The sequence below is a fragment of the Pocillopora verrucosa genome, chromosome 14 (assembly GCF_036669915.1).
Source record: "Pocillopora verrucosa isolate sample1 chromosome 14, ASM3666991v2, whole genome shotgun sequence".
NCBI lineage: Eukaryota > Metazoa > Cnidaria > Anthozoa > Scleractinia > Pocilloporidae > Pocillopora > Pocillopora verrucosa.
In genome coordinates, this window is record NC_089325.1 from 13,927,414 (window position 1) to 13,951,321 (window position 23,908).

At 42.3% G+C, this 23,908-nt stretch overlaps 1 protein-coding gene across 1 annotated transcript in view; it reads left to right on the forward strand.

Annotated features, from left to right (window-relative positions):
- LOC131787104 (E3 ubiquitin-protein ligase HERC2) overlaps positions 1–22,924 on the forward strand; it is a 44,234-nt gene extending 21,310 nt beyond the window's left edge. Inside the window, 28 exon segments of the mRNA XM_066161750.1 lie at positions 174–387; positions 823–1,043; positions 1,726–2,070; positions 2,685–2,975; positions 3,112–3,223; positions 3,613–3,832; positions 4,305–4,641; positions 5,022–5,219; positions 5,621–5,902; positions 6,326–6,642; positions 7,201–7,632; positions 8,211–8,355; positions 8,467–9,189; positions 10,272–10,477; positions 11,230–11,489; positions 12,377–12,621; positions 12,999–13,124; positions 13,967–14,241; positions 14,993–15,191; positions 15,515–15,729; positions 16,401–16,832; positions 17,277–17,511; positions 17,843–18,136; positions 18,951–19,034; positions 19,556–19,973; positions 20,345–20,583; positions 21,205–21,501; positions 22,066–22,924. Coding sequence (XP_066017847.1) covers positions 174–387; positions 823–1,043; positions 1,726–2,070; positions 2,685–2,975; positions 3,112–3,223; positions 3,613–3,832; positions 4,305–4,641; positions 5,022–5,219; positions 5,621–5,902; positions 6,326–6,642; positions 7,201–7,632; positions 8,211–8,355; positions 8,467–9,189; positions 10,272–10,477; positions 11,230–11,489; positions 12,377–12,621; positions 12,999–13,124; positions 13,967–14,241; positions 14,993–15,191; positions 15,515–15,729; positions 16,401–16,832; positions 17,277–17,511; positions 17,843–18,136; positions 18,951–19,034; positions 19,556–19,973; positions 20,345–20,583; positions 21,205–21,501; positions 22,066–22,284 — 7,581 coding nt within the window. The 3' untranslated portion in view covers positions 22,285–22,924.
- Positions 22,925–23,908: the final 984 nt, after the last annotated feature.

A 23,908-nucleotide genomic window follows, 5' to 3' on the forward strand; every position in this document is an offset into this window, starting at 1 on the left:
ATCCTTATTTAGCCCGAATTCAGAACTTTATTTGTTCGTGTTGCTAAACACTTTTTGTATTTCCGCGTCGATGCTGTTGTTGTTGTTGTTGTTGTTGTTGTTGTTGTTGTTGTTTGTTATGATAATATTGATACGACTTGTTATTTGACCAGTAGCGATTGCAAACTCTTTAGGTGCCAGTCGTTCCATTTTCCGTGGATAATCTTCCAATGTCGGATGCAGCTCTGGGAATCTGGGCATCACTTGTGCGACTGGCGGGCACTGGTGAAAAGACCACTGGTACGGCGGACCAAGAAAACTTTCAGCTACCAGCAGTGCCAGGAGAGGAGGGGGTGGGGACAGCAAGATGCCCTCCGGTTAGACCACTGCTCTCCCCTAGAACAGGAGGTTTGATTTTCTTGCATTGCTTCAATAACAAGTTGTTTCGGTTTGTGGAAATACCTCAGTGTGTGAACACTTGATTTTTTCAGTCGTCGACTTCTTGGATGGATTTTAAGTAACACGTTTCGTTTTGTTTTGAAAACTTTCCTGTTAAAAGGATGTAATAATTCCCGGCAGTGTTCTCTCTTATTTTAAGCATGACAGGTAAAATACATTTTCAAACCGGTAAAGCTATCCTTTACTTGTTGAATTTTCAAGAATTCCAAGCAATTTTAAACGGTATTAAGAGGTACTACAGGCGGTAAATGTTACTGGTTACTGCCTGAAAAGGAGAATACTGATTCCCGGTGGCTGGTTTGCCTCAAAAGTCTCCTTACTCTAGCGTTTTAATGAGAACCTTATACCTTCAAGATTGTAGCTCTAAGGTTTATTCTTGTTTAGGCCAAGAAGTGGACACATCGCTGCTGAGACAACAGCAGATAACCTTGGGACTCCTCAAAGCTGCTCGTGTGTTGTGCAGTAGGCAAGATAACCTGAGACAGATTCTGAACCATCAAGCAAACAGCTCTGACAGCAGCAGCACCTTCTCCTTACAGCATTTGATGTGTTCAGCCATTAAACCATCACCTGTGAAGGCACTCTTCAACCGGGAAGAGTTAGAGGTGGGTACAGCTTAGTTGCTAGTCTTTCGTGTTTGCCGAAGTGTTTCTATAATAGCCTTTTACCGGCGGTCTACTCCCACCTTTAAGACCTCCTATCGCCCTCTGTTAGCCTGTGAGCAGACTCTTGTGTTTGAGTTTGGCCTTACATCCCCTTTTCGGGTACAGCTGCTTAGAACACCATCGTCAGCCGCCTATAGAAAACATTACTGAAACCTTGTTGTCACACGCAATGTTGATATGAATCCCCAAGAATTCCTAAAGATTTTAGACAAGCCGTAAAAAATTGCACCGTATTCAACAAATGACTACACTTTGGTTTTTAATCTGTGTGGATGTGATCGGCTGCAACTATCACCAATATGACCACCAGCTGCTAGATGACGCGTATCTATAGCGATGAAGGAAGGTGAATTAATTTAGACTGGAAAAAAGAGATTTTTAATAGAGTTTATTTTGATGCAGGGAGGGGTAGGAAATTTGTGAATTTGGTTCTTTGTTATTTCCCCCCCCCCCTCCCCCATCCTTATCATTTTTATGTATTGTCGCTAATTGCTATTTGAAGGCCTTTGACCTTCCGAGAGAAATTTGAAACGGTGTGTGGTCAAACCTGGGGATTAAGGATGAGAGGGAAGGGGAACAAAGTACCAAATTTACAAATTTATTTTGTTTCCTTGGTTTCCAGGCCGCTGCTCTCGCTGCTTGTCAATTCCTCACTAACGAGGCCAGCCGTCCAGCTGAACCTCCTACTCCGGCCACGGTAGAACGTGTGGATCGGCCCGAGCAGGAAAAGCCTCAGCCCCAGACCACCTCTAAGAAACCTCCAAAGACAAAACATCTACAAAAAAAGAAGACTCGCACACGAAGACCGACCCCACCCCCCATGCCAGCTCCACCGTTAGTCCAGCAGCTGGTGGAAATGGGATTTCCCAGAAGTAGGACAGAGTATGCGTTGAAGGAACTTGGGGACGAAGAGGAACCTCGGGCCGAATTGGTTGTCGCTTGGCTGATTGATCATCCTGATATCGAGGTTGGTATAGCTTAAGAGTTTCCCTTTGCCAACTACAACGCGAATTTAAACCAAGAAATTTATCTACGGAATATTAACCCTCAATCTAGTGTTCACAAGTCTTCACCGGTTTGTGTTACAGCCAGAAATTTTAAGTGGAAGCACTAAGGTAAATTCCTATTTTCTGGTAGTTTATTAGAAAGTTGCGAGGTGGTAATTCGAAGTATTCGGAATGCTTTTTCTTTGTTATTATTTTGTTCATTTGCATGTAGGCTACCGCCTGGTTTGTGTTTGGGTTTGCTGATTCGATTGTTTTTCGTTTTCTTATTTTGGTAGTTACAAAGAAGGTTACCTGCAACGTGAATCCTTTTACCCCTGATAGTGATAAATATCTTATTTCTCTTAACAATGTCACCCCTGAATCAAACATGAAGGTCATGTGAACAAGGCAAATGACAGCAAACTAAAGCAGCTTTAGAGTGCCCTTCAATTTTTTCTTGTAAGTACCATAGGGGATGTATAGCGAACAGTACGAAAAACTTGCGTACTGAAGTTAGAATGTGAACGGGTAAGCACTATGGCAGTGTTGAACATATTTCGTCGTTTTTCTAAGCCATGAGATATCTCCCAAACAGGTGCCAGAAGATGAAACACGGCGTGTTGTGCCACCCGAGTTGTCATCTAGTGAGGAATCCTCTGACGTGGATGATGACGACAGCGATGTTGTAAGCAGCTCCGATTCGGAAAGTAGCTTAAGTGACGGGGAGGCCATTGCTGTACCCACTGATTTCAAGAGACGCAGCGATTTCACCGCCAACGATGATTACGCAAGGTATGTGCGTGATAACATCCAGGTCGGTATGATGGTTCGATGCTGCAGGACATACGAGGAAGTCCACGAAGGCGACATTGGTCGGGTAATAAAGGTGAGTCTGCTGTTTTGTTTTTGTGCCTGTTTTTGTTTTTCTCTCTGTGCTTGTGCTCGCCCCTTCTGTTCATTCATGCACCCATATCTGTTCTGTCTGCTGATACGCTGATCTGTGCGATTGGTAACTCTTTCAGCTTGATCGTGATGGGCTCCACGATCTGAACGTACAAGGAGACTGGCAGAAAAAGAATGGTACCTACTGGGTCAGATACGTGCACGTCGAGCTGTTAGGTCACGACTCCTTTGGTAAGATAACAGTTTGATTTTAAAGCCAGTTAACTGATGCAGAAATGTGAGTGACTCTTCATTGACTCGCTTCACGGTGGCTTTGTGGAACACGGTGGTAAAACGTCGGACATTCGTAAGGGAATCGATTTTGGCCGGTTGCGTGCAACACAACGGTCAAATGTGTGCGCACGTGCACAGTTGAAATGACTTGATGGCTTGCCTTCAGGCTGTTATTGCCATGTTGTCTCGTACAAGTTACGAACAGCCACAAGAACTAGTAAGTCGCGGTATGTTAGCAGTGTATATCCGTTTTGATAAAGCTCAAATCAACAGGATACCCGCTCTTGAATACGCGTTGTGTTCGAATAGTCTCGATTTTTCCTTTTCCCTAATTTCGTTATTTTCAGCCCGACGTGAAATGATCAAAGTGGGTGATAGGGTACGTGTGAAACCTTCCGTAACCACACCCAAGTACAAATGGGGATCCGTTAACCACGGAAGTGTAGGCACGGTGGTGTCAATCAGTCCTAATGGGAAAGATGTCAAGGTGGACTTTCCTCAACAAACCAACTGGACTGGACTGATTTCTGAGATGGAGGTGGTACCCGCTACTCATCCTCGCACCAGGTGAGAAGTTGGATTAACACCATCATTAACACTTTACAGTATGCATATCCTTCATACTATTCTCTTTACATTTCCTAAGGTGCGGACGAGAAGAACTTGTTTGACAATTAAGAGCTTCTTTAGTTGGTTATCACTCCCGTAATTCTCGTGACCGTGATGTCTGATTCAGGCGTAAATTGTTGGGAGAATAAGGGAAATGATCACCAACTAAAGAAGCTCTTGATTGTTCAACAAATACTCCCTGTCCATCTCTCCAAATTTTATAGTGTAAAGGGTAAATACGTTTCTCGTAAGAACATCAGTGATACACTCGGCTGCGCCTCGTATGCCACGTTTTTATTTTTGTTTTGTTTTTTTTTTTTACATCATCTGTGATCTTTTAATATACAGACCTACGGCAACATGAAATCCATTTATTAAACAGTACACGTTTTCTTAAATTTAAACTGCACGATCTTATTCTACGTATTAGGTGCGATGGCTGTCACATGGAACCCATTGAAGGTTCCCGCTTTAAATGTAAGACCTGTCCAAACTTCAACTACTGCGAGACATGCTTCAGACTTCGCCGCAGCCACCGGCATTCCTTCCACCGCTTTGAAGAACCAAGCAGCATCCCGGTGAATGCTGGGAAGTCTGGCCGAGGGAAAAAGAAAATTATGTCTGGTGGCTTGGGAGGACCGGAGCACATAGTGAAAGAATGGGACCGAGTGGTAAAGAGTCTCATGGTGTCGTCACGGGAGACTCACGCTGGACGACTGATTGACGGTACAGAATCTTATTGGCAATCAGCGGGGTCACAAGGGAAGGTGAGGATCTTACGAAGCAGAAGTCCAGAGTATAAATCCGTGCTGGACTCGACGATCAAATTCTACTCTGGGTTATTTTATATGCTGGCCAAGGTGCTTTTTTCTATAAGCTTCTCGCTTAACAAAGAAGTATCAGCAAGTTTCCTGTGAAGGACTAGGGTCCCATTCAAAAGAGGGAGCATTAACCTTAAGTTTCCTTAGCTGTGACATCTGGAATAAGTTTCGGCGGTGTAGGCCACTTAGCCTGTGTACAATGTGGATTAAAAAAAAAAAAAAGAAGAAGAAGAAGAAGAAGGAAAAGAAAGAAAAGGAAGAGAAGTATATGAAAGATTTCTATATTTTCTTGTCTCGTCATTGTTCCCTTTTTTTTCCCTTTGCAGCACTGGATAAGAATCGAGTTGTATCCCGATCTGCTAATCCAGCGGTTGACCATGACAGTGGATCCTTCAGACAGTAGTTACATGCCGTCCGTGGTGGTAGTATCAGCTGGCGACAGTATCCAGTCTTTGAAAGAAGTTAAGACTGTACACATCAGTGCTACTGAGTCACTGTGTACTTTGCTGGAAGATGTGCAGAGGGTATGTTATGCATTTTTCTCTCTAGATTTGTCAGTTATCTTATCAGAAGCTTCTAGTTCCATGTCTATCGTACGCAGTTAACGCCTTCCTTAGTGAAGGCCGTTATTTTGTTCTCATGTGTCCGATTTTGATTTCTCTTGTTTTGCCTGAAGTGTAGCTTTCTTCATGCTTGTTCCGCTGTTTTCTTTAGCTTAGTAATGGTAACGTTATGTTACACGTGAGTTTCTACTTAGTTTGCATCATCATTACTGTTACTCTGTCACCAATACGATCTTGATCGTTATCTTGATCGTGATTGTTATCTGTGTCGTTATCGTTTATAATTTCCATTGTCATTATAGTTATCATTATCAGTATCGCTGTCGTCTTCCCTCAATTTATTTGATTGTTTTTCTCTATAGGAATATCGTTTTCTGGAAATCGGAATTCGGCAATGTAAGAGTAGCGGTATCGATTGCAAGATTCACGGCATTAGCCTGACGGCTCGCACTAAGACAGACGAAGACGACATAGCGGCAAGCTTTTCATTCCTGGCGTTAGACGAAGAGGACGAAGCAGCCAGACAGAGGAGAGCGCTCAGAAGGAAGCCGACAACAACTGAGTCTACCCCTGAGGGGCAAGTCAATATGTTCGTGTGGGGTCTTAATGATAAAGATCAGCTGGGAGGACTGAAAGGTTCCAAGGTAAATGCTGACCGCAGTTTCGGATTGACCATGGAATTTTACATTATTTGGAAAGAACCATGATTTTTGTTTTGGCTATATTGTAGGGATGAACGCTTTCATATCCCAGAAGTGAAGAACCTTTTAATTCTCTTCACAATTTCATTATTTATCTAGTACACGTTTAACGAGATTAAACAATATTGCCAGATAAAGAACCTTCAAATTCACTATAAATTTGTAAAGACAATTATAGCAAGTTGCGAGAGGACGTGACACTTAGTTATTTGGGAAGAGTAAATGATATATTGCGTCGACAGATGTTGTGAGTCAGTGTTGTACTGTGATGTGTGGTCCAAATTACACCCTGGCTGCTTTTAACGCGTATTTAGTCAGAGCTGCCAATACAGGTTGGCTTTGCTAAAGGGCTTTTTCTATCTTTAGATAAAAATACCAATGCTCTCTGATGTGATGTCTGCTCTCAAAGTTCAACAAGTCAGCGGAGGCTCAAAGAGTTTATTCGCTGTCACTCTAGAAGGAAAAGTGTTTGCGTGCGGTGAATCTACCAACGGCCGCCTAGGGCTAGGCCCCATCACAGGCAACGTGCTAGTGCCTCGACAGATTGAAGGCCTTAGCCAGTTTGTAGTAAAGAAGGTGTCGGTGCATTCTGGAGGTCGTCATGCTATGGCCATCACTATTGAGGGCAAGCTGTTCTCGTGGGGAGAGGGAGAGGATGGGAAACTTGGACATGGAAACAAAATGTAAGTCGTGGGGCACTAAATCTTCTTGATTGGCCTATCTACTGTTCAGTTTAGTAAGTCCTGAGAGCTTTGTGTTCAATTGCTTCTTTCTTTTACTAAAAAAACAAAAACCTAAAAGACTTGCTAAATCGTTGATACATCCCACTTGAGATACCTAATCTTTGATAGACTTATAATTTGTTTTTTTTTACATCTATTGATTAACCTTGCATACATCTTATATTGCATACATTTAACTGTGGCTCATTAATAAGTGATCCAAATCGTTTTGTTTTGCTTCTTCCTAGGGAATCAGATTTTTTTAACAACTTTGTCTCAGATTTATGACAATTTAAGTTAGCGTCCTATTGTGGAGAACAAATTAAAGAGTTCGCCATCTGTATTTACCCATTTCCCTCATGAAATAGTTTATCCCTAAACTAATTTCCTGCATTGATGTCTCGTCACCTGAAAGGTATTTAATTGGAAGTAGCTACTAATTACCATTGAAGTTTTCTTATGATGCGCAAATCTATATGGTAGATCCTAATGTAACCGTTATGTGTGTGGATAATCTAGGAACTTCGACCGCCCACAACTGGTTGAAACCCTTAAGACCAAGTCTGTTCAGGAAATCTCTTGCGGCAGCTCACACAGTGCAGCAGTCTTGTCCACTGGGGAGCTCTACACTTGGGGCCTGGGCGAATACGGCCGGCTAGGGCATGGAGACTACCAGACGCAACTCAGACCAAAACAAGTACGTGCCTTGAGCGGTATTCATGCGATAGATGTCGCCTGTGGCAGTCGTGATGCTCAGACACTCGCACTCACAGACGATGGTTGTGTTTGGTCGTGGGGAGATGGAGACTTCGGAAAGCTGGGGAGAGGCGGAAGTGAGGGTTGCAGTGTACCTCATATGGTGGAGAGGCTCAAAGGCCAGGGAGTGTGTAAAGTGTTATGTGGAGCCCAGTTCTCTCTTGCTCTTACAAAACTGGGCCAAGTGTGGACTTGGTAAGGATAGCGAAACTTCTCATCTATTTACCCAGCAAAACTAACAGTTATTTGAAATTCTAGTTTTCTGTGTTATCAAGGGTGCATCTCGCACGATATCGTGGTTTAAACGAGGAAAAAAGATTATTGAACTTTGGCTAGAAATTAACTATATTGCGTGTGTTACACGTGCGCTTTATAACGCCGTCTGCTGTACAGATACGTACACCACTTTCTTGCCGAGTGGGTATTAGTTTTGACTAGAAACTTCAGTCCCCGACGTATAGCAGGCAACACTTGACCACACGGGATCCAGTTGATATTTGGATACCCAAGATCAAAAATGTACTGTAATATAAGCCGTGTGTGAAATGATGCCCCCATCATGCTTAATATTGAAGCTAAATTGTTATGACTTGCGGGTTCAGGTAAGAGCTAACAACTTGCCAAATTCGCTGTGAACGTCCAACAAATTTGCCGTCTTTGTTTCCCGAAATTAATTACAGATGGCTTTCACCTTAAAACTTGTTGAATCCCCTACATCATGAAAGGAGTGTGCAGAGAGATAGTCACTGACACCTTAATCTGCGGTATTTCAGGGGTAAAGGAGACTATTTTCGCCTGGGGCATGGTAATGACTCTCATATTCGGAAGCCTCAGGTTGTGGAGGGACTCAAAGGTCATAAGGTGGTAGATGTAGCTGTAGGAGCGTTACACTGCTTAGCTGTGACGGAACAAGGCAAGGTAGGCAAGGAGTGGTTTGGAATTCTTGTTTCCTCGAGCTTGCATCTAGTATAATGTCTTCCTTGAGAATGGTTTGTTTTTGATGTTATTTCCTTTTTCACCGATCTGAAGGTTTTCGCCTGGGGCGACAACGATCATGGCCAACAGGGCAATGGCACAACCACTGTCAATCGCCGCCCACAGTTAGTCCAAGGTCTGGATGAATTCAAAATTACTCGTGTAGCTTGTGGCTCCTCGCACAGCATGGCCTGGGCCGAGTCGGACTTCCCGGCACCGGTAGCGCACGAACCTGTGATGTTCCCCGCGTCCCGTGATCCACTGGGGGCGTCAAATATTGGTCCAGAATCTCAGGAGCAGAGTAATTCCACAGAGGCCGAAACTAACGAGTACGGGGAGCACAGGCACAGACCTTCTTTAGCGAAAATTGTGCTCTCGCTCAATTCAAATTATGAACGACAGCAAGCGTTAGGCCACATCTTAACTGCTCTCCAAATTATCTACTCACGTGATGCAGTGGTACGCGCCCTTTTGGATCCTCATTCTCTTATTCGGGGCGATCCCACGTCGGTAGAAGCAGACGATGAAGAAGCGGTATCTCTAGCTTCTGTTTCGGAAATGTCTATCGACGACATTGCGTTGCCTGAAGTAGTAAGTGGAGGTGTTTCTCGGACGTCTTTTATCGAAGAGTTTGGTGAATTCACTACCAGTCTGGGACATGATGACTCTCGGCTTCTTGTGGAGCTATTGAAACTTGCTGTTGCAGATAGAGCCGGTGAAAATGGCAAAGAAGTGTTGTCAGGGGTGCTGAGGGCGTTGGCTGAAACCAAACCAGAAGTAAGTAGATGATCATCAGCGTAGATGAATCCACTTCACACGCTGGTAACAAATATTCTAGACGTTGACAATCTAAAGTTAGTTTGCACAAATTTGTCAAAAAGTATTTTATTTTGAAAACGTTGCGTCTTGCAAGTAGTTGCTTAGGGCTAGAAGTTTAGAAAACTGTAAGTAATGTTGTATAATTGTGAGTGTTGCCAGTAAAAACAAAAACACGCGCTCAAAATGTTTGTGGAAGCCGAATTTCATCTCTTTGAAATAAATTCTCCACTGGTGGATATTTGTTTAAATAGAGAATAATACATGAGCATAAGTAGATATAGAATTTCTGTTCGAGTGTTTAACTCGATAGCTCACGAGTGAGCGCAGCGAACGAGTGAGATGTCGAGTTGAACACGAGAAGAGAAATTTCTTATATACAAGCGATCATATATTATTTTGCTTATCATATAAACATAATAGCCCTTTAATGACAAAAAAACTCAACTTCATTAATGAATGAAAATAAAAGGATCGACAATCCCCGAATAAAAATTGTAAAGTGCGTAAGGCTCAACATTAAAAAATGCGTTGAATGATAATAATAATGTCGATAACAGTAAAGATGATGTTAATGATATTTGGGAGATAAGAGATAAAGATAAATAGTTGATTTATAATCGCTTTGGCTTTGCAATTAAAAAATTGAATTACTCGATTATAATAAAAGATAATGTCAGTAAGAACTTTAGAAAGAACCATCAGTGGCTTAGAGCAAGTTCATATGAAAACTTGTGTGTGTATCTGTTACGTTTATAAATAAAATACGTCAGGTAAATAGAAAATTCTAATGAAATAGTTTAGGCTTAAAGGGCATTAAAAGTGATAAAACTGTTACGAGATCTTTTTGTCTTGAACACGGGCCTAAACTTCCGTTTGTTTGTTTGTATTTATGATGGTTATGATAATTATGATGCTAATAAAACGATACTGATTGATAATGACAATGTTAATTGTGATGCTTATAAAGTGATAATAATAATGATGAATGTAAAAAATAACAAACTCATATCTTAGCTGAGACATATTGTATTTCTGTCTAGATTGCGTCCATGCTTCTGGAATTATGCATCTCTGAACTCGAGGATGTTGCCACGGATAACAGCAGTGTCCACAGCGGCTTCCAACCGGTGGTACAAGAGAGTAGTCATCCATATATTGATGATACTAATACCTCAGGAGTGGTCAAGATACCAGGAGCGGAGGGGCTGAGGGTGGAGTTTGACAAACAGTGTTCCACAGAGAGAAGGTTGGTTTTGGCGTTAATGCATGACTGCTGATACTGGGTCAGTTTTTCTCACTCGTTTGGCAGTGACGTCAAAGAGATATATATTGATTGAGGCAAATTGTTAGTCGTCTTAAACAAATTTGTGAAAGGCCACGTGGGATGTTTGGCGTGTGAGAGACATAGTGTGTGTACGTCGTAATAAGGGACCTTGAGCATTCAGGAGGGTAACTTCGAGGAACACGGCAGTTGAAGAATGAATTTATACTTCTCATTAGAATTTAAGCGAATAGCTAGATGTGTTTACCGTCCCTTAAGGCGCCAAATCTCAACTTTATCATAACTATTTGAGGAGCTTTGATTTCCAAATAGAAACTAAAATATTTCGCTGTCGGGTATCCGTTCTCAGACCATGCAAAAGTCTGGTGATTTCACGTTGTTGTTTTGCAGAGTACAGCTAAGAAAGGAACACAGTTTAAAGCGCATGTGCTGAGCACGTGCTGTTCTGCTCGTTAGATCTTTTAGTCAGCCGCATCTTCATCACCGTCGCCGTCGAAGTTTGCCATAGGTCCCTCTAATTTTCCTTACGTGCACACACTAAAACAGTTTCAGTCCAAATAGACATGAGAGTGTAAAGAGGTTGGTAACCTTTATGCATCACAAACCCACTGTAAATTGTTTAGGTCCTTTTGTCTTTTATTGCAATATGTTTACGCACTATTTTAAATAGTTGACGTATGCATGACCAAGTATGATTTATTTTTGTTATATGGTAGGCATGATCCCCTTACCATCATGGATAGTACTGGTCGGGTAGTCTCGGTCCGTTCTGGACGCGAGTGGTCCGATTGGTCGAGCGAGTTACGCATGAGTGGTGACGAACTGCGTTGGAAATTTATGAGTGACAGCTCAGTGAATGGATGGGGCTGGAAGTTTACGGTGTACCCTATTCCCCCGGCCGCGGCGCCTTGCGACGTGTTATCAGACAGAGCGCTACAGTCGAGACCGTCTATAGACTTGGTGCGCTGTCTCCTGGGTAAGGAAAGAATAAACAGTTAGAGTTGGTTTTGTAAGACAGTAGTGAGGTAGAGAGACAGACATAGAGAACACAGCGGTCAAACGTAAGGCATGCGCAAGGGGGTCCAATTTTACCGGCCGCACGCTAATTTCCCACTTGAAATTTCATTGGAAAACGTTAGAAACAAAAGCTGCCAGACAAACATATGCGTAAAAAAATCATGGAAACGTTCATGTAAATTTGTTAAAGGAAAGAAAGGTAAGGAAATGGAAAAATCGAGACTTTTCGTACACAAGGCTTATTTAATCGTGGGTCTCCTACTGATTCATTTATTGTTGTTTTGAGCTTTCCCGTATACGTTATACGGTTTTTAAAAACCGCGACTAACTCGGCTGTCTGGTTGTTTAGAAGACAACTTGCCTATGCCATCTTTAAAGCCCACCACCTAGTAGCCTCTCCAAAGTTCGCACTTGCGCAGACATTTAGCCGCGTTGTTGACAATGAAACAGGCAGTCAGTCAGACAAACGGACAGATAGATGGAAGTGAAGAATGTAGGTTTTAAAAGAAACTGTGGTGCTGCCACAGAGTACAACAAGATCATTTGGTTTTATTAACAGGGTTGATTATGAAAATCGGCCGCCGTAACTATTACTTTAAGCTGACGATTCGAGTGTTAACCCTTTCACTCTGACGAGGGGCTAACGCGCGAAAACTCAGATCAGAAACATTTTTAAGGTGATCCATCATCAATTTTAACTCAGGTTAAAACTAAATCATCTAGAAAGATGGAAAGACAGACAGACAGATAGACAGACAGGCGGACAGACAAAAAGACGGACGGAATTCTAATATTTTGTCCTAGGAAGCGGCATTGAAAGTTGTGTCCTTGTTTACCCATTTACAGACTTCAAACTAGAAACACTAGGAGAAAAGGCTCAAATTCCTCGCCTAGCCGCATCTTTATCCGCATGCGCTCAACTGAACACTCTCTCAGCTGGTCAAAGAACGTGGGCTCTGCATCGCTTAAGAAAACTTCTTATGTCAGAAGTAGGTCCGGTCATTGATGTTCCTGCCCTGTTTGGTTACAATCTGATGTACGACCAACCTATTGTCCAAATGAAGAACACTGGTAACCAGCGAATGAGCGCGGTAAGCTTTGCTTTTGTTTTTTGAACAATGAACACTAGACTTGTTTTCAGATTCTGTCCAGATTGGTTTATCAATGGTCTAGAGTTGTGCTAGGACAGCTTTTATAATTAGGTGGTGTTTTATGTAGTGATTTGCGTGAATTCTTCGTGCGTTTTCAAGTGAATAGATGGTCATTTGTTTGCATCCAGTTTAGCTGGTAGAGTGCCAGTTTTCCTCAAAGCTGCTTACTTGAACTACAGACAATCGGAAAGGAATTAGTGAAACTTTTGTAGTTACATACTTAAGAGAATACAGAGGGTGAAACGATAATTAGTAATTTGGTTTATTATGACGAGACTTGTTTTAGCTAACCTCATCTTTGTTTTTTTTTTCCTAAGGGCATCGCCTCCTCGGCTTTAGGAAAGCTTGTGCGAGGTCTTCCAGACACGTTAAGAAGACAATATGAATACGAAGAACCACTAGTTCGAGGTGGAAAGCACCTTTTTCACAGCGACTTCTTTAAAGTGAGTATTGCATTGCAGGTGTAGTCTCTAAGAGAGACTAGCATCAACTTTCTCCCTACAATATCACATCTGAATCATACGTTAAGGTCATGAGAATAAAGGAAATGATCACCAACTAAAGAAGCTCTTGATTGTTAAAGAAATTCTCCTTGTGACACCTTAAGAAATGTATGAGAACAGTGTGGAGAATATGCGTAATGATGTTAGGGTGTAAAGGATTAATTTCGTTTTGAGGCTTCATTTTTTTGCAAATGCTTCAATTGCAGCACACCTGAGACGATCTGTACTGTACTTCGTTTTTAATCCGCAAGTCTAATGAAATTTACCTTATTACAAGTTGTGTCTGTTTCCTCCAAAGTAGAGAGGAGCTCCTTAAATTTGACTTCGCTCCCAACATGTGGCTTCTCAGCTCAGTTGTTAGTAGCGCCCAACTAATATGGGGAGGCATGGGTTCGAATCATGTCGAAGCCTGGATTTCTCTTTCAGGCTTCTCTCCTGCGCGTGCTAAGCTTTGCTTAAAATGTTCGGTACGAAATATTTCTGGCATGGGTTTGCGTCAAAAGAGTTTTGTCACGTACAGTTAGTTGTAAACAGCTCCAGTAGTGACCAGCTTCTCATAGAATGAAATGCAATTTCAAGGAGGAGAACATCAAACAAAAAACGCTTAGCTCAAAAAAATGGATGGATTAACTCACTGGGAGAAGACTGAAACGGAATACACGCTTTCAATTATTTTTCTTTCCCGTTCTTTCTATTGTTTTCATTCTGTATTTCATGCCATTATAATTTTTTTCTTTTTACTCATTTCTTCTTCTATTTCTTTCTTGTTTGGTCAATCGTAGGTTCTTGTGGCCTTTGCATGTGATCTTACCCTAGACTTTTTACCATGTTGTGCCGATGGGCACGAGTGGGCCTGGTTTCGACGCTTTTGCATGGCCTCTCGGGTGGCGTCTTCACTGGAATTAAGGTCACCCTTGCCGTATGACTTCTTGACGGAAGTGGGAGAGAAAATAACAGAAATGGTGCTGGAAACAACTCAGGACTGTATAGTAGAGTACAATGATCATAAGGTGTTTAAAAAGGAACACGACGAACAGTTGCTTTTGTGGCTCAATCAGTGAGTGTGATTCATCTATGCCAGGCATCAATGTCAGTATCTGATGAACTGTACACCTACCCCCTCCTCTAACCCAATGACAGTCAACCGATAAAAAGTTAGTGCTAATGTTGGGTTAGGGGAGGGGAAGGTGTGCAGTTGCTCAGATACTGACATTGTGTAGACGTTGTGTAAGAAAGTTGCAAAGGAAGGTGGAAGGGAGGGAATAGAGAGGATGCAAATCTGATTTTCCTGCCCGTTTTGTACCTTCGTTTTTTCTCACCTCTTCAACTGCTTTTCGGGCGAAAAAATATGGGACCAAGTAACCAAACAACCATCCAAGTGAGTGAAACCTTCAAGACAATTTAAGGTCTTCTTTGACAATCTCGGTGTTTAATCGGGTTGTAACATTCCGGCGTGAAGGCGCTAGACAGCCGTGGCAGAATTATGAGCGCTAGTGTTTGAGCAGCTCCTGGCCCGTAGGTTACTAGTACGTTATTAGAACCTAGACACATGTTTACGCCCGTAACTAGAACCTAGACTCTTGAAATTCTGAACTAGGGCCAACATTCATGAGGTATTCCCTCAAGTGAGTTTTTCTTAATTCGACAATTTCGTCGAAAAAATTTACTTCTCCTCGGAAAACAAAGGAACCTTCGTTTCAACGTTGTATTTTAGGGTTTCTTTCTTTCTTTTTTTTTTTCTTGTAGAATTTTCTGAGAAGTTTGCGCCTCTGTCCAATTACTCTTTGATTTATTTTTATTGTAATCAGGCGACCATCTGATTGGACGGTTACCTGGGGCGGCAGTGGAACTATTTACGGTTGGGGTCATAACCACCGTGGACAGCTGGGTGGTATTGAAGGTGGCAAAGTCAAGTTCCCTCAACCATGTGAAGCACTCAGTGCTATCCGGCCTGTGCAGATTGTTGGAGGTGAACAGACTCTGTTTGCCGTGACAGCAGAGGGAAAGGTTTGATGAGTATTCTATATGTGTGCTTCGTTTTTGTCTCTGATTGTTCCCACGTGCTTTTTTTTAAATAAATTATCGAAGTAAATGATCTGAGGACGGTTTTAAATTTTGCTAGTAATCTTAAATAATCAAAAGGAGTGCCTGTACTGTTAAAAATGTTACATAATGATTTTTAGTTTCCGCCAGATTTTGTAGAATTTTTGTTATTGTGCGTTATTGCGCGGGTTTGGCAGAATTGGGCGGTTCTGTCAGAACCGCTGCATCAAAGTCAAGAGGCAGAGCAACTGCCTGTATTTATTTTGATATCGTTTGTATTCGTATAGGTCTATGCGACAGGATACGGTCATGGTGGGCGTCTTGGTCTCGGTGGAACAGAAACGGTAACGTCAGTGCGACTTATCGAATCGCTCCAGCACGTGGTCATTAAGAAGGTTTCTGTGCATTCTGGGGGAAAACACGCTATGGCTCTTTCCCAAGACGGTGACGTGTACTCTTGGGGAGAAGGGGACGACGGGAAACTTGGACATGGTAATCGGAAGTGAGTATTTCTCTTAGAAAAAACATTCGGAAGTCATTATTGATTTTAAAAAAAAAAAAAATTGCGGTCATTCATCGCGGCGAATGCATTAGTGAGGTATAATCGTTTCCCCACGATATAGACGCTTTCGATGAGGATGGCGACGTTTCGACTTTCAGCACCTTAGAGGTAAGCTACCAGCAACAACTTTGGCAGCTCAAATCGAGTGTCAGAGACTCGTCAAGTTTGAGGGACCTTGCAAATGCTTCAAATGTGTCTCAATAAAATGTACCTGATCCCCCCATAGGGCTCTGTAGTATTCTTATGATCCTCTCCCATTGGCAGTCAGTTTTCAGTATTCCCCCCCTTTGTACTCTGTTGCGACGACCGATCCCTCTCCGGTCCTTCTAAAATCCATGTTATTTCCCGCCCCCCCCCCCCCCTCCCAAAAATAATCCTTCAACCCCTTCTTTCCCCCAGTCGGTCGATAAATAATACAACTCGGTTCGGTACCTCAGTCATCCTCCGTGACTCACTCTCGCATAAGTCCTTTCAGTCTTCAGTCTTCAGTCTTCAGTCTTCAGTCTCACTCAACTGCATTTACAGGGTAAGCTGTAAATCAGTCAATCAGAGCTGAGCACAGTTCTTCTCCAATTGATCTTATTCTTATGCCATGCGTTATATTTTTACAGCTCATGTGATCGCCCTCGAGTCATAGAAGCCCTGCGTGGCAAATCTATCGTTGACATTGCTTGCGGTGGCTCACACAGCGCCTGCATCACAACCTCTGGGGAGCTGTACACTTGGGGCAAGGGCCGTTACGGACGGCTTGGCCATGGTGACAGCGATGACCAGCTGCTACCGAAACTAGTGGAAGCGTTACGTGGCCAACGTGTCATAGACGTAGCATGCGGAAGCGGTGATGCGCAGACACTGTGTCTTACTGATAACGACTGTGTGTGGTCCTGGGGTGACGGAGATTACGGAAAGCTAGGTCGGGGAGGTAGTGACGGCTGTAAGATCCCGATGAAGGTAGAGGCGCTGATGCGAGCTGGCGTGTGTAAAGTTGAGTGTGGATCACAGTTCTCTGTGGCTCTGACAAAGTCTGGTGCTGTTTACACATGGTAAGTGTCCATAACATTGCAAGTTGTCAAAGGTAGAAGTGTTTGTAAGAGTAGCAAACAGATTCAGAGGAGTCATTGGTCGTTTTATTGTGCCCAATCTCGGACAAGCTAACAGTAAACTGGACATTTTTAATCACACGATCTTGGCCTGTAATTCAGAGAGCTAGGAATTCACTGCATGTCTGTTTGCATGTTTGCATTCTCTGATAAACCCAAGGCTATGGATTCCTACTGCCCTTTTCCCCGTTTTTTTAGCTAGGCTGATCAACAGAACAAGCAGATGTATCCATTATTCCTTTGAATTGAATGAAAGAAGTCGAAACGCGGGCAACATGGCAAACTTGTGGACAAATATATTCTAGGGTTGTATCAGGAAAATTGTGGAAGATCTGTTCCAACAGAGCCACAATTTGTATGATTTTGAATTAATATTTTGATACTTAGGGGTAAAGGTGACTATTACCGTCTTGGGCATGGCTCAGATGATCATGTGAGACGTCCCAAGAGAGTAGCAGCCCTGCAAAACAAGAAAGTAGTTGCTATAGCAACGGGTTCGCTGCACTGCGTGGCATGCACGGACACGGGAGAAGTCTACACGTGGGGTGATAATGACGAAGGTCAGCTGGGAGATGGATCAACCAATGCCATTCAGAGACCGCGCTTGGTAACAGCTCTACAGGTAAGTCGACTGTAAAATGTCTTAGTCAGTCTACTGTAATGATCCTTTGGGAGGTCTATTGGGTTACTGGAAGCCCAAAAGTGGCGCAAACTGCAAACACAAAACAAAAGCTATTTTCGGGAATGTTCTATTCATTCTTTGCCATAGCTTGAAGCCGTGGACTGATCAACACGATTGTTCAAGTGCGTTCAAAACAGTTTCCTTGCCTTCCATTTCTTGTTTGCCTTTGAGCCTTTGAGGTGGCTCTTCTGAGATTTTGCGAGCTAAGAAGGTGTAAGAATATTATACAGAGAAAGGATTAATTTGATACCGTCCATTTGTCTCTATGTAGGGAAAACAGACAAACCGGGTTGCTTGTGGTTCTGCTCATACGATCGCCTGGTCCACTACGAAACCCGCCAATGCCGGCCGCCTTCCAAAGGAAGTTCCTATGGAATTTAACCATCTACAGCATATCCCCTTGGGGGCTTTGAGAAATCGTCTCATGCTTCTTCATCACTTCTCCGAGCTTGTGTGTTCTTCTATCGCTTTATTTGATCTTCAACCCCGTTTGAAAGAACCCATAGGTCAAGGAACCTCTGTGGCCCTGGATGCTCTTCGAGGTGTCCTAATACCATCTGGGAAGGTACGGTGAATCACTTGTGCTTTTCTTCTCAGGTTATCCTGCGATATAACTTTTTCTTCCTTTTCTTTTCTTTTCGATTCCATTCTCCTTCGAAACCGCCATGCAGTAAATTTTACCCTCATACAAGGGTAGTTTTGTGGAGGCACGGTGGCCTCATGGTTAGTGCGCTCGACTCCGGATCGGGTGGTCCGGGTGCGAGCCCTGGCCGGAGTCATTGTGTTGTGTTCTTAGGCAAGACACTTTACTCTCACAGTGCTTCTCTTCATCCAGGTGTACAAATGGATACCAGCAAATGTGCTGGGGGTAACCCTGAGATTGACTAGCATCCCATCCAGGGAGAAGTAGCAATACTCCTAGCCTCTTCCGCTAAGAAAACCGGAGTTAAGCATCAGCCCCATGGGCCACTTGAGCCCGTATAAAGGCTTTACAAGGGTAGTTTAAGAGTATGATTAAAGGGGGTGAGCTTCGGTGCGTGAGTTTAACAAGATAATTTGGTTTTATCCACTGAGTTGATAATGTGAATTGGACACCGTAGAGAGTTTCTAAGCAGCTTTAACTCTTTATGGTTGCCAATTTAAATAATCGACTCAGTTGATGAAACCAAATTATCTAGACTAAGAGTGTCAACATTTGCCTTTTTAAATGCAAAAGCACATAACTGATTTATGATGAGGTCTAAGTTGAAAAGAAAGAGTACACAGGAACTTAGAAGCATTCTCTGATTGGTTACCGGAGGAATGTTTACGAAACGTTTTACCAAGAGCAGCCTTTAAAAAAGACCTTGTATTGATCCCAATATATTTTTTAACTCCAGGAGGCTGCTTTTCGTAAGGTTGTTCAAACAACTATGGTCCGTGACCGGCAACATGGTCCTGTGATAGAACTGAACAGAATACAGGTAAGGCTATTTTCGTAAACTCAATGCCCTGACAGAAGTCGAACCATTAACCACCCACTAAGCACTTTGGCGACCACAAGTAGTCAGGCTTTTGAAGTAGGATTTTGTGACGAACTTTCTTTTGACATTTTGTTCACGAGGCATTCTACGTCACAAATTGAGCTCACGAGCTTGTAGAAAGGATTGGGAGCTGAGAATCACAAATCGTAAACGAGTTTCACAATCATTGTGACATAAATTCGTTTACGATTTGTGATTCTCAGCTCCCAATCTGATGACGTCTCGTTAGAAAATTAAAAGGTCATTACTCAGTTCCGGTGAAAAATGAGGGAAACCCATATTTCTTAGATTTGAATGCCTGCGATGCCTTAGTGCCATGATGAAAGTGAAGATGGCATATTGAAGTGAGAGATTTATTTAACTCAGTCGGTTAGAGATAACGTTAGCTTCTTCATGTTACTTAAATTTACAATGTTTAATGTGGGGCCTTTGCTTCTGATTAAAACATCTCATCTCCTCAGATCAAGAAGTACCGCTCCAAAGGTGGACTGACAGGTCCAGACGGCTCCAAGTCGGTATTTGGTCAAGCTTGTTCTAAAATGAGTAACTTCGGTCCTGACAGCCTGTACCTTCCGCACCGTGTGTGGAAAGTCAAGTTTATCGGCGAGAGCGTGGATGACTGTGGCGGAGGTTACTCTGAATCCATCGCAGAGATGTGTGACGAGCTCCAGAATGGCTCCCTCCCCTTGTTGATTGTGACGCCAAACGGACGTGAAGAGTCTGGAGCTAATCGCGACTGCTTTATCCTCAACCCGGATGCTGCTACTCCCGTTCATCTGAATATGTTCAAATTCTTGGGAGTGTTGATTGGTATTGCGATCCGGACGGGAAGTCCGCTGAGTTTGAATCTCGCTGAACCTGTTTGGCAGCAATTGGCAGGTACTTGTTTTTGTCCCTAGAGCAAGCTTAAACATTCTCTTAAGCGAATACCGTACACTTTATTTTTTGCTGATGTGGAGATTCTGGCTTAAAGTCGATTTATCATCGTCCGAGTGATGATTTCATCAATTCTCGTCATTTTTTTTCTCAGTAATATGCGTTAATATTGTTATACGAGTGTGAACGAAGATCTTTCGGGGAGTGAAAGGTTTAAGTATGGCGTAAGAGGTTTGACCTCGTTCTTTAGTGTCCTTTTTTAGCTGCTGTTAATAGTTATCCTTCAGAAACTTTCACGTTCTCTTGTGTAACTTTTGCTGTAGCGATGTGACGACTAATTTCATAAAAATTTCTTGACCTCCTTATCCCCTTAGGGATGTCTTTGCGAGTGACTGACTTGGCTGAAATCGACAAGGATTACGTTCCAGGTCTTATGTGCATCCGGGATATGGAGCGCGAGGCTTTTGAAGCCATGGAAATGCCATTTAGTACTCCCAGCGCCAGCGGTCATGAGGTACAGCTGCATAACAAGATTAAGTGCATCACGCTGGACAACAGAGAGGAATATGTCAGGCTCGCTCTACATTACCGCTTGCACGAGTTTGATCTGCAGGTATTGTACTCAATTTAAAAGGTGCTTTCTGTTTCCTTCCACGTCATGGAATTCTGAATTGTTTTCGTGAGAGAATCCTTTAATTCCCCTTGTCGTGTTTAATGTAAATGATATTGACAATAAGCTTGGACCTTTTGGTCTCTCTCTCGCTTCGGGACCTGAGGTACTCCTTAGTGGCATTGCCGAGGAATTAATTTATAGTTTATAGTTGGAATTTTGCGAATGGCTCGATGTGTTTACTACCTCTTAGGGGCGCTGAATCTCAAATTCATATGGCGTATCAGAGAGCATCATTGAGTTCCAAAGGAAAACTAAAATAATTTTTCGACGGGGTTTTCGTTCTCAGACCATACACGTACGAGTACCTGCCACGCATTCGTTGCCGTCGCCTTCGTGATATACTTAAGGTCCCTAACTTCTACTATAACTTCAGTTGACCATAAACTCTACAGTTTAAGACAGGCACGTTTTTCTCCTTAGATGCAACTTCTACTACATTTAAACGAGTCCTTAATTTGATTGACGACACCGTACGAGTAAAAACTCGCGTTCTTTGGCTTTCAATGAAGGAATTTTTTCCTTTATTTTAGAAGTAGCTTTGATTTTCTTGTTTAACATCAGGTATCTGCAGTTCGAGCAGGCATGGCACGAGTGGTTCCAGTTCCTTTGCTGTCATTGTTCACTGGTCCAGAATTGGAGACAATGGTTTGCGGCAGTCCCGACATTCCTCTGGACCTGTTAAAGTCCGTGGTGACGTATAAAGGCGTGGAAGCTAATGCACCATTGGTTCGTTGGTTCTGGGAGACACTGGAGAGTTTCTCGAATGCTGAACGCTCTTTGTTCCTCCGGTTTGTTTGGGGGCGCACCCGTCTACCAAGAACCATTGTAGATTTTCGAGGCAGGGACTTCGTGTTTCAGGTAAGCTAACTATTCGTATATAGAAAGGGGGGTAAGTTTCTAAAGAAATTGTGGAGCTGCGTTAGTGGGAGAGTAAAACAGGGTAATTAAGTATTATCAACTGAGTTGATAACGTTAACTGGCCAATGTAAAGAGTCTCAAAGCTAACTTTTCGAGCGTTTCAATCGCTCTGACGGAGGGCAAACGCTCGAAACGTCAGTTTCGGTGGCCAGTTTACGTTACAAACTCAGCTGATAATACTTAATAACCTTATTCGTATGAAGAACTGATAAGACTCTAATGCTGTAGCTAGAAACGATCGTGACACATTACCTATTGGTATTTCCGGCCTTGTTTTGAAGGAAGTTTTAATAACTTATCACAGCACTCTGTGTATAGAAGTATTTTGAGGGCGATTTAACTGATTTCATCCTCGGGATTTTCCCAGGAAATTACCTTACAACTGCGATGAAGCATAGCATACAAGAGAGAGCAATAAAGTTCAGTGCAACCAGTTAAATTGCGCTTACAGTGGAGTTGTAGAGGATTCCAATTCAAATCTGCTAACATATGTGTTGTTTTTAGGTGCTTGACAAATACTCTCCCCCAGACCACTATCTGCCCGAATCCTACACCTGCTTCTTCCTTCTGAAGATGCCGAGATACTCGTGTCAGCGTGTGCTCTGTGAGAAGCTCAAGTACGCTATCCACTTTTGCAAGTCAATAGATTCTGATGATTACGCCAGGATTGACCTGACAGGCGAACAGGCTGAGGAATACGATACTGACGTGGAGGCGTTTTAGCTGCAAATCTTTGAAAAAAAGTTTAATCATAATGCGGTGACTTAACAGCACATGACCTTTTAATTTTATGGTCTCCATGTAAGATTCCTTCTTCAAAGCCAGGTATGGCTTTTAGTGGATTAATTGTTGGGAAAAGGATAATTTTCTAGATAAAAAATTTTATACCAAATGTATTGTCTTCGGCTGAATGGAGTCACTGATCGAGGATAACATTTGTATTACGCTTGGTTCCGCGCTCACATCTTCCGAAATTTTTCAAAATGCTGGTGTAGATGTTGGAAGAAAAATTACGGGCCATGCTTTGCGCCTGTGCACGGGAGTGTCTGCTGTAACCTATGTAGAGTTCTACCATCAGATTTACTCTACTGTGATGGTACTTCGACAATTCATTGTATACTCTTGCCCCGAATATTTGTGGTGGAGTTAATATAATATGAAAAATGTTCCGAGCTCGAGAATATTACAATTTTAGAAATGGAATCCTAAGTTATTAACATGTGTTATATTTTTAATTAAGTGTATCAGTGTGTGAATTGTTTCATTTATAGTTACAATGTTTTTCGTTGTGTTCTCAAAAGAACTAGTGGAATACAGTGAAGAATAACAATAAATTTGAATTGTGAAAATATATTTTTTGGAATCTGAGTTGTTTCATTCTGCAATTGTTTAACTCGAGCAATCTTTAAATGAAATGGAACTGGGCCATATCAGAAAAACGCATTTTCGGAATAACTGGTCATATGGCACGTTCTATCAGAGCATTACCGGACAACGAGTATATGTTACATTGGTAGAAATTTTGCTTCTTTCTTTTCTTTTCTTTATTTTTTTTTTTTTTTCAACAAATGTGTTGTATTGTTCCCCGCGTAAGCGATCAAACAGAAGTCGCCTTTACTACTTAGTGAGTAAAGGGAAAACGATCTTAAAGAAAACAAAGGGGTCTTTGCTTTTGACAGGCAAAAGGAGAACTTGCTTGATGAACAATCTCCACCGGCTTTGTTTTAGAAATGTAGCTGAATACAAATCGTGCAATACTTCAATAACATAAACAAAGTTATCGAATGGAGGGATTATTTCTCAAGGGAGCATAAGCTATTTTTAGTTTGCAGAAATAGCCAACACTTTCTAAACATTGTCACTGAGAATCATTTTAAGCCAAAGATTTCTTCAGAAATTCAAAGGACCAGATCTGGATGTTAAAATCGACGACGGACAACGAATTTTCGCCGAAAGAAATTGTAATTAACTGTTCTTCATTTCTAGCCTGTTTACTTAAAGGATTTAATAACAACACTTCGATAAGTTATGTGTTTGTTCCGTTAATGTTTGTTTAACGCCGAAGCTTTGAACAAGGCACGATCACAGTGAAACTTACCTAAAAGCGACAGTTAAAGGATTTTTTTTTTCACCAAAGTGGTACGCAAGGATTAAACAGAGTTAAAGAGAGAACTAGCACTGTTGTAAGCTTGCTGAAAAGCAAAACGTGTTCACTTTTATGACAAACTAATCCTTTCTAATCTACCGTCACTTATGAAGAAAGTCGCGGAAACGGAAAATGCAAATAAGCCTCCAAGAGTAAGTGTCAGTCATTCAGGGTTTATTGAATTCAATTTGTCGGTCGAGA